The sequence below is a fragment of the Piliocolobus tephrosceles genome, chromosome 16, assembly GCF_002776525.5.
Source record: "Piliocolobus tephrosceles isolate RC106 chromosome 16, ASM277652v3, whole genome shotgun sequence".
NCBI lineage: Eukaryota > Metazoa > Chordata > Mammalia > Primates > Cercopithecidae > Piliocolobus > Piliocolobus tephrosceles.
Genome location: NC_045449.1, coordinates 25,340,045 through 25,350,460, shown reverse-complemented (window position 1 = coordinate 25,350,460; position 10,416 = coordinate 25,340,045). Strand labels below are relative to the sequence as shown.

The 10,416-nt window shown below is 46.3% G+C and overlaps 1 protein-coding gene across 1 annotated transcript; it reads left to right on the top strand.

The window, feature by feature from the left end:
• The first annotated feature begins 4,840 nt into the window (after positions 1–4,840).
• On the top strand, positions 4,841–7,531 carry LOC111520266 (C-C motif chemokine 4-like). Its single transcript, XM_026447103.1, has 3 exons — positions 4,841–5,888; positions 6,449–6,563; positions 7,148–7,531. The coding sequence occupies exons 1-3, from the start codon at positions 5,813–5,815 to the stop codon at positions 7,233–7,235; spliced, it is 279 nt and encodes a 92-aa protein (XP_026302888.1). The 5' UTR covers positions 4,841–5,812; the 3' UTR covers positions 7,236–7,531.
• The last annotated feature ends 2,885 nt before the right edge of the window (positions 7,532–10,416 follow it).

Sequence of the window (10,416 nt, the reverse complement as noted above, 5' to 3'; positions counted from 1 at the left end):
GAGAGGTACTAACACATGTGCTATCAGGGAACACAGAACATTACAGCCGGGGGCGAGAGTCTTGGAGAAGATCACAACATTTGAAGCAAGAGCTGTACAAAGAAATGGGGAGAGAACAGAGGAGAGATGTGCAGCTTGTGTGTGCGGGTGGGGGAGTGAGGGAGAATGCTGAGGTAGGATGACCTTGTGCTTTATGTAATGACCCTGAAGGACCCCAGGATGCTGCTCCTACCCCTCCTAGGCTTCCAGATGCTGTAGGTCCCTTTTTTTTTTTTCTTAACTTGTATCCTTGGTGCCTGCTGTTTCCTTCTTTGTATCCATGTGTATTCAATGTTTAGCTTCCACTTATAAATGAGAACATGCAGTATTTGATTTTCTCTTCCTGTGTTAGTTTGCTTAGGATAATGGCCTAAGCGAAGAAAAAGAAAGAAAGAGAAGAAAGAAGAAAGAAGGGGAGAGAAAGGAAGGAAGGAGGAAAAGAAGGAGGAAAGGAAGAAGGAAAGGAAAGGAAGGAAGGAAGGAAGGAAAGAAAAAAAGAAAGAAAGGAAAGGAAGGAAGAAAGGCAAGAAAGAAAAGAAAGAAAAAGAAAGAAAGGAAAGAAAAGAAAAGAAAGAGAAAGAAAACCCATGGTGTCACAGTTTTGATCTTTGGGAAACCGACCACCCAAGATTCCTTAGGTGGTGGTGACAGAAAGTAGCCAACAGTCAACACTGCGGACCCTTCAGCATGGAGGGATTTGATTTGTGTCCCAGAGTTCTGACTCATTTCAGCCTCTGTGAGGCCCCACCTCAGTCCCAGTCACGAGCGCGGGGGAATCCTGGCTGAGCAGTTTGTCCTCTGTGGCATCTTTGCCTTGCACTACTTGGCTTGCCTCCCCACTGTGTGCTGCTGCCCATGCTCTGGCGCGGGGCAATACTTTCCTTCCAGATTCTGGCCCCAAGGCTCCACTTCCCCAGGGGTCACCCTCTGCCATCTCTTTTGGCAGCAGGCGCCCCAGGGATGGGTTCACTGATGATGACATCCTGTTTGTCCCAGCTTTGACCTCCTTTTCTCATACGTGGTCTGTGTGGTCAGGTTGCAGCAGGTGTGGGCTCCGCCTTTCCTGCAGGCAGAAGCAGCAGCCTGGAGTCCCCTGTCTTGCATCTTAGACAATGTCTTTCTGATGCCAGCCCGTTGTTTCCTGTCCCAAGTCCTTGAAATTTTCTCTGACCATTTCTTGCATGTGTGCAGTAGGTCAGGGCGTAAGTCTTGGTACTGGATCTAATCCCTCTCCCAGTTGCTTCCCCTTTTCCATATTTTCTTTTTGTTTTTTTTTTTTTTTTTTTTTTTTTGAGACGGAGTCTCGCTCTGTCACCCAGGCTGGAGTGTGGTGGCTGGATCTCAGCTCACTGCAAGCTCCGCCTCCCAGGTTTATGCCATTCTCCTGCCTCAGCCTCCTAAGTAGCTGGGACTACAGGCGCCCGCCACCTCGCCCAGCTAGTTTTATGTATTTTTTTAGTAGAGACGGGGTTTCACTATGTTAGCCAGGATGGTCTCGATCTTCTGACCTCGTGATCGGCCCGCCTCGGCCTCCCAAAGTGCTGGGATTACAGGCTTGAGCCACCGCGCCCGGCCCCCCTTTTCCATATTTTCTACACAATAAAAAGTGCCTCTTCCTGTCAATATTCCAAGCTGGAAAGCCGAGAGTCACCCTTGTCTCCTCTTTCTCTGTCACCTCCTACACCAATTCAGTCACCAACTCTAGTCTACATTCAATTTTATGTGCATCTGCCTCTCACCATTCCCACTGCCTGTCAGGTTCTTTTGATTTCTCACCATGACAACTAGAGGTGGGTCCTAGCAACTCTTTTTTCTTTTCTTATTTATTTATTTAGAGACAAGGTCTCACTCTGTGGCCCAGGCTGGAGTGCAGTGGCTGATCTTGGTTCACTACAACCTTGGCTTACCAAGCTCAAGCAATTCTTGTGCCTCAGCCTCCCGAGCAGCTGGGATTATACTCATGTGCCACCACGCCCGATTAATTTTTTTGTATTTTTTGTGGAGACGTGGTTTCACCATGTAGGCCAGGTTGGTCTTGAACTCCTGGCCTCAAGTGATCTGCCTGCTTTGGCCTCCCAAAGTGCTGGGATTACAGGCATGAGCCACCATGCCTGGCCTAGTTTTGTCTCTTTTTAATCTATCCCACGATACAGCATCTAATATAATTTTGCTAAAGCTCAAAATCATTCTCTGTTTCTCTCCTTTTAAAATCTTGCAAACATTCTACATCATTTCTGGCATGAAATGGAAGCTTCTCTGTAACTTGACCCCTGTTTACCTCTTTGCCCTTGAGGCTTGCAAGTTTGTTATATAGGTAAATTGCGTGTTGCGGGGGTTTGGTGTACAGATTATTTCATCACCCAGGTAATAAGCATAGTATCCGATAGGTAATTTTTTTAATCCTCTCCCTCCTCCCACCCTTCACTCTTGAGTCAGCCCCAGTGCCTGCTGTTCCCTTCTTTGTGTCCATGTGTGCTCAGTGGTTAGCTTCCACTTATAAGTGAGAACATGCAGTATTTGGTTTTCTGTTCCTGCATTAGTTCACTTAGGATAATGGCCTCCAGCTCCATCCATGTTGCTACAAAGGGCATGATCTTGTTCTTTTTTTAATGGCTGAGAAATATATATACCACATTTTCTTTATCCGGTCTATCATCGATGGGCATTTAGGTTGATTCCATGTCTTTGCTATTGTGAATAGTGTTGCAATGAAATACCTGTGCACATGTCTTTATGGTAGAATGATTTCTATTCCTTTGAGTATATACCCAATAATGGGATTGCTGGGTTGAATGGTAGTTCTGTTTTAAGTTATTTTAGAAACCACCAAACTGCTCCCCACAATGGCTGAACTAATTTACATTCCCACCAGCAGTGTATAAGTGTTCCTTTTCTCTGCAACTTCACCAGCATCTGTTATTTTTTGACTTTTTAAAAATAGCCATCCAGACTGGTTTGAGACAGTATCTCATTGTGGTTTTGATTTGCATTTCTCTAATGATTAGTGGTGTTGAGCACTTTTTTGTATGTTTATTGGCCGCATGTATGTCTTCTTTTGAAATGTATCTGTTTATGTTCATTGCCCACTTTTTAATGGAGTTGTTTGTATTTTGCTTGTACATTTGTTTAAGTTCCCTGTAGATTCCAGATACTAGAACTTTGTCAGATGCATAGTTTGTAAATATTTTCTCCCATTCTGTACGTTCTCTTTACTTTGCTGATAATTTTTTTTGCTGTGCAGAATGTCTTTAGTTTAATTAGATCCCATTTGTCAGTTTTTGATTTTGTTGGAATTTGCTTTTGGCATCTTCATCATGAAATGTCTGCCAGATCCTATGTCCAGAATGGTATTGTCTAGGTTATCTTACAGGATATCGTATTTTTTATAGTTTTACAATTTTTGGTTTTGCATTTAAGTATTTAATCCATTGTGAGTTGATTTTTATACACAGTGTAAGGAAGGAATCCAGTTTCAATCTTTTGCATATCGCTAGCCAATTTTCCCAGTATCATTTATTGAATGGGAAGTCCTTTCCCCATTGCTTGTTTTTGTAAACTTCGTCAAAAATCAGATGGTTGCAGGTATGCAGCATTATTTCTGAGCTCTCTATTTTGTTCTCTTGGTCTATGTGTCTGTTTTTGTACCAGTACCATGCTGTTTTGGTTACTGTAGCCCTATAGTATAGTTTGAAGTCATGGCTCCTTCTTTTTACTCTTCTTCTTCTTTTTTTTTTTTTTTTTTTTTGATACAGAGTCTCACTCCATTGCCCAGGCTGGAGTGCAGTGGCATGATTTTGGCTCACTGCAAGCTCTGCCTTCTGGGTTCACACAATTCTCCTGCCTCAGCCTCCTGAGTAGCTGGGACTACAGGCACCTGCCACCACACCTGGCGAATTTTTTGTATTTTTAGTAGAGACAAGATTTCACCGTGTTAGCCAGGATGGTCTCAATCTCCTGACCTCGTGATTCACATGCCTTGGGCTCCCAAAGTGCTGGGATTACAGGCTTGAGCCACCACTCCCGGCCTACTCTTCTTTTTTCTTTCTCAGAGAAGAGTGGGGTTAGGGGTGAGCAGGCGGGTTAGAGTAGTAGACCTAAAGGCAGATAGAGATCTTGATCCAATTATCCTCATTCCCTTCATTTGCCCAACTTCACACACTCCTGTATTCAGGGCCTTTGTAATCTTCTGTACAGGTGCCCAGCAGCTGTCAAACCAGCCAGGGCTTAATATAAGCACAAGCATTCCCTATGGACTGGTTGGGACACACCCACATTATTAGTTTACATATTTTGTCTGTAACGTGGATAAACTCATTACTAAGTATACAGTTCTGTTTTGTTTTGCTTTGCTTTGTTTTTGAGGTAGGGTCTCATTCTGTCACCCTGGCACTCGTTGTGCCACTGCACAATTACCACTCACTGCCGCCTGGACTTTCCTGGGCTCAGGTGATCCTCCCACCTCAGCCTCCTGAGCAGCTGGGACTACAGGTGTGCATCACCACTCCCAGCCAAATTGTTTTTGGTATTTTTTTTGTAGAGACAGGGTTTTACCATGTTGCCCAGGCTGGTCTCGAACTTCTGGGCTCAAGCAATCCACCTACCTTGGCCTCCCAAAGTGCTGGATTACAGGTATGAGCCACTGCACCCAGTTCAGTCCTGTTTTTATACTAGAAGAACATTCTCTATCTAGGTCTCAAACTCGATTCTTACTGGTTTATATGTCCTGTTGTTTTGTTGGTCCAAGAAAATATGCTGAAATCTTTATTTCTTCTCTTGTTCTAGGACAGACTGGCCCTATCTCTTTCCTGAATTAAGTTTGAATACAATTGGTCTTTGAGTGTGGAATGGCTCCTAGCAGTCTATCAGTCAGTGGTTTCTCTTTGTGGTCACACTCTATGTTTATTCTGGAGACTACAGCATGGAAAGAAAATGGACTTTGGAGTCAGATGAATCTTGATTCAGATTTGGCAGTGCCACTAAGCAGCTCTATGGCACTGAGCACATCAGTGGACCACTCTCTGATCCTCAATTGCCTTATCTGTAAAATGAGATGACACACCCCTGCTCAGGGCTATGGTAGGATTAGATATGATATGTGTAAGACAGCTTTCCCAGGGCCTGGTACATGCTGTGTCCAAGAAGAAGTTACAAATGTTGCTAAGTCACCCTGCTAAGTCCCTCTGCACATCCAATGCTGGACTCTTCATGCCCAAGGAAACATACAGGACACAAAATTCAGTGGCACCCGGCTCAGCAGATGAAAGCACAGGAAGGAGATGGGGGGTCCTGGCCCCCCCTTTGTTCTTGGGGCCAGGCTTGTGGACAGCCTGGAAAGACTGACATGAACCCTCCAGCATCTGGGGGTGCCAACCACCAAGAGCAGCACAGCTCTTGTCTACAAGCCACTTATAGCAGGTGTGAACATTTCATCTTTCCTCTGTGGTTTGCAACTCTCCCCCCAGGTCTCGGTCACTTCCTTTGGTTGTACTTCACTTTTCTTCTAGCCTGCAATTCCCTCATCTTTCCTCTATGATGACATCGCCCTGGGGAAGAGAGATTGAGAGAAACTCCTCACTCAGCTAGCTTCAGGAGCCATGACATCATCTTTACCATGGAAATTCCACTCACTCTGCTGAGCCCCCACATTTGTCCCAGGCCTCACAGTCCTTATAAAAAGATTCCCAACTTAGTATCAGCACAGGACACAGCTGGGTTCTGAAGCTTCTGAATTCTGTAGCCTCACCTCTGAGAAAACCTCTCTTCCACCAACACCATGAAGCCGTGCGTGACTGTCCTGTCTCTCCTCGTGCTAGCAGCTGCCTTCTGCTCTCCAGCACTCTCAGCACCAAGTAAGTCTACTTTTGCAGCGGCTATTTCCAGAGCCAAAGTGTAGGCACAGTCTTTTTTTCTAGTTGTGGCTGGTCAAACAGTGGGATCTGGGGATGGGACAAAAGGCAGCTAGGAAGATTGCCACGAAGTCTGCGCTAAATGTAGAGTCTAGTAGATATTCAATAACATTCAAGTTCTTACTTTCTCAAGAATTAGCAACCAGCAGAGGAAAAGGATGGGCTGGAAGTCAGACTGTTGAATTGGCTCTGCCTCTAATTACTTGTTCAAGCAAGCCCCTGTCCCTCTCTGTGCCTTGGTTTTGCCATCTGTCATATGAAGGGAGTGCGATGTGTTCTGAGACTGAATCCAGTTCCAATCTTCTAGATTTCTTTCTTGCTCTTCTCTGAAGATCCAGTATTCAGAATAAGACTCCTGCTCAGGTTAGGTGGGAATGGATACAAGGGACCATATTTGTGGTTCCGGTAGTTCCACAGGGATGCTCAAAGAAGACACAAAACTAGAAGCCAAAATAAACGGCTCCTATGTGCAGTGTTGATCTCACCCTGGCCTTTCCTTTCAGTGGGCTCAGACCCTCCCACCTCCTGCTGCTTTTCTTACACCATGAGGAAGCTTCCTCGCAACTTTGTGGTAGATTACTACGAGACCAGCAGCCTCTGCTCCCAGCCAGCTGTGGTGTGAGTATCAACCCCTGGGCTGCTCTGGGAGGCAAGGGTGAGGGCTGAATTTTAAAGGGGCCTGTTTTGGGGAGGGGTTGATTAAGCACTGGGGAGTCAGATCTCAGGGCTGAAGCCTTCCCTGAGAGCTGTGAGGACACAGGTCATGAACTCACTTTTCAAGTGTTGAAGGCAGCTGAGCGGGAGCCAAGAGAGAAGGGGGTTCTTGGGGAGGAAGTTATCCAGAGGACAGGAAAGCAGGGGAAGTCAGGTCACATGAGATAGGGACCGATTTCTTAAACTGTGCTAGAAAGACGTGGAAAAGTCACTGCCAGGCTGGCAGGGAATGGGGAGATCTATTCATATTGATTGCAATGCCCACTGGTTCCTAATCTCGGAAATCCCTGGGGCCCACAGCTAACTCCAGTGGGTGGAAGTTACAGGGAGTCTGGTTCCAGCGCTGCCCCAGGAAGGATCCCATGCACCAGAGCTGCCCACACGGACCGTGGTCAGGCAGAGGAAGATACCTACCCCAGGCAAGGGATAAAGCCAGATCACCTCAAAGGTCTCATGGGATTCTCATCTGTCCACTCCTTGTTCTACAGATTCCAAACCAAAAGAGGCAAGCAAGTGTGCGCTGACCCCAGTGAGACCTGGGTCCAGGAGTATGTGTATGACCTGGAACTGAACTGAGCTGTTCAGAGACAGGAAGTCTTCAGGGAAGGCCACCTGAGCCTGGATGCTTCTCCATGAGACGCATCTCCTCCACACTCAGGACTCCTCTCCGCAGCTCCTGTCCCTTCTCTGAATTTAATCTTTTTTATGTGTTATGTTATTGTATTAGGTGTTATTTTCATTATTTATATTTGTTTAGCCAAAGTGTCTCCTATGGGGATGGTCCACCGTCACTGTTTCTCTGCTGCTGCAAATACATGGATAACACCGTTAATTCCGTGTATTTTCATAATAAAACTTTAAAATAAAATGCAGACAGTTTCTTTGTGATTTTAATTTGATTTGGGGGTAAAAGGAATTGCCTGGTACTATCGGAGGGGCAAACTCCACTTTCCAAAAGGAATAAGAATGAGCAATTGCTGCATCCTTAATATGAGCTCTGGGCTGAGCACTCTTCATACATCTCACTGCGTACTTTCAACAAGGTTTTTAACACCCTGTTGCCCCCAGTTTCACAGTTAAGGAAACAGAGGCACAGAGAGGTGAAGTGACTTGTTGAGGCTCGTAGGTCGGCTTGGGGAGTGTCACGAAAGAATGCCCCAAAAAAGGAGCTTGTCATTTCAACATCTTGAGGGGAAGTTGTAAACAGGGGAAACAGCACAGCAAAGGGGTAAGAAGAGTGAGAAAAGTGTCTTCATCATCTTATTATCAGCATAACATTGGGAAAGTCATCTTGCCTTGTTAGACCTCAGTGTTCACACCTGTGAAATGGGGATAATATTAACCATTTCAAAGGGCTGTTATGAGGTGATATGTAAAGCACCCAACATGAGACTGGGCCCCTGGAAGATTCTCTCCTTCCCTCTCTGAGCTTCAGCCTTTTCACTTAAAATGGACCTAGCAGTTATCAGGGTCATCATGAGGATTAGATTAGTTAGTTGACGGATCAGCACTCTAAAGCCCAAGCTACTGTGAAGTGTTGTAATGAGGACAGAAGGATGGAGGTCTGTTTTTTGGTTTTTGGTTTTTTGGAGACAGAATCTCGCTCTGTCGCCCAGGCTGGAGTGCAGTGGCGCAACCTCAGCTCACTGAAAGCTCCACCTCCCGGTTCACGCCATTCTCCTGCCTCTCCTGGCAGGACGACAGGCACCCACCACCACACCATGCCCGGCTAATTTTTTGTATTTTTAATAGAAACAGGGTTTCACCGTGTTAGCCAGGATGGTCTCGATCTCCTGACCTTGTGATCTTCCCGCCTTGGCCTCCCAAAGTGCTGAGATTGAGCCACCGTGCCCAGCCAGAGGTCTGGTTTTGTTTGGAAGTGTTGCAGGAGTAACTTAAAGCCACTTCTACTTAATTATCCTTCAATCAGAGCTGCCTATTCCATGGGTCAGAGACAACGTGGCTCTGAAATAGAATTACATGCACAATAAAGCCTGATCCTCAGGACATAGACTCGTAGTCTACTAAAGCTAAAAGGAAATTTTAGACCATCTGGTCCAACCCTCTCATTTTATGGAAACTGAGGGCCAAGGCCTGGGAAGTAACTTGCCACATGCCACTCAGTGAGTGCATAGCAGAGTAGGACCCTGGCCAGTGCCAGCTCCCAGGCTCGAGCACTTTCCTGCATACCTTCCCTCATGACACACCTCTGTGGTCCTCAAAATGGAGACTGGTTGAGTAAGGACAAGGCCAAGACTACCTTGAAAATCCTTTGAGTGTTCTTAGTCCTATGCAAAAGCAGAATTGGGGCCCTGTACTTCTCTGGGGTCAACAGACACAATTCCCTGCCTGTCCTGCCCTTAGTCACCTCCGTCATTCCCGAGCCCCAGTGGAAGCCTCCTTCAGATTCTGTGGGGACCGAGAGGAGGAGGTTAGGGGGCAGAGCTCATCCAAAACAGGTGTGAGGAGAGGCTAGCAGCAAAGAAAGTGCCTGGCCATAGTTTCTGCTTTCATTTGCCTAGATCTGAGCTGTCCAATATGTTAGCCACTGGCCAAAGCAACTATTTACAATTTCATTACATTTAATAAAAATGAAATAAAAATTAAAATTTAGTTCCCGAGTCACATTATCGCATTTCAAGTGCTCAGTAGCCCTTGGTAACACGGCTAGTTACCACGTTAGCACAGATTCTGGACTTTCTGTCCATCATCGCAGAAAGTTCTGTTGGAGAGCAGTCTCCTAGAATATTCTCAGAGCCTAAAGAAAGTGAAGGGAGGGGCAGTTGGGATGGCCTGTAAGATTAGGGTGTGGATTTGGAGAAAGATACACAATTCTATTATAAGGGGACAGGATGGGAGAGAGAATGGATGACCCCAGGCCAGAGACAAGGTATAGATCACTGTGGTAGCTGAATAATGGCCCCCAAGACATCCACATCCTATTCCCCAGAACCTGTCAATGTCACTTTATGTGGCAGAAGGGACTCTGGAGATATGATCAAGTTATGGATCTTGAGATGAGTGGTTGCCTTGAATTACCTGGTCAGGCCCCAATGTAGTTGTAAGTGTGCTTATAAGAGGGAGGAAGAGAAAAATGTGGCAATAGCGGAGAAGGTAGCAATGTGACCAGAGAAGCAAGATGCTATGCTGCTGGTTTGGAAGATGGAGGAAGAGGCCAGGAGCCAAGAGGTGTGAGGATGCAGCTCTGGAAGCTGGAAAAGGCAAGGAAATGGTTCCCCTGCTAGAGCCTCCAGACGGAGTGCGGCCCAGGGAAACTAGTTTCAGACTTCTCACCTCCAGAACTTTAAGAGAATAAATACGTCGTTATAAGACGCTAAGTGTGTGGTAATATTTTGCAGCAATAGAAACAAATACAACTACCAACTGACGCGTCACCAATAGCGACCCCCAGTAGCTCAGTGTGGCAGGAAAGGGAGCATTCTAGAGGGTGAGCCAAACCTCCCTGCAGGAGGAACCCAGGGTGAGAGGGACACACCTCAAGGAGATGGACTATAATGAGGAGAGGCATCCCAAGGGGAGATCTGCTTCAGCAACTGAGTTCTGGGGCTGAGGCTTGACCCAGGGCCCAAGACTTTTAGGAAGCATGCCTCTTCTTGAGACACCTAGGGCGCTCTGAGGGGTCCTGGATTGCTACCTGGGACAGTCCATCCTCTCATCTGTCAGATGCAGCCCAGAGCAGAACCATGACCTGACTCTGGTTCATTGTTAGTGAACAGGCAGGGCTAGGGCCAGAATC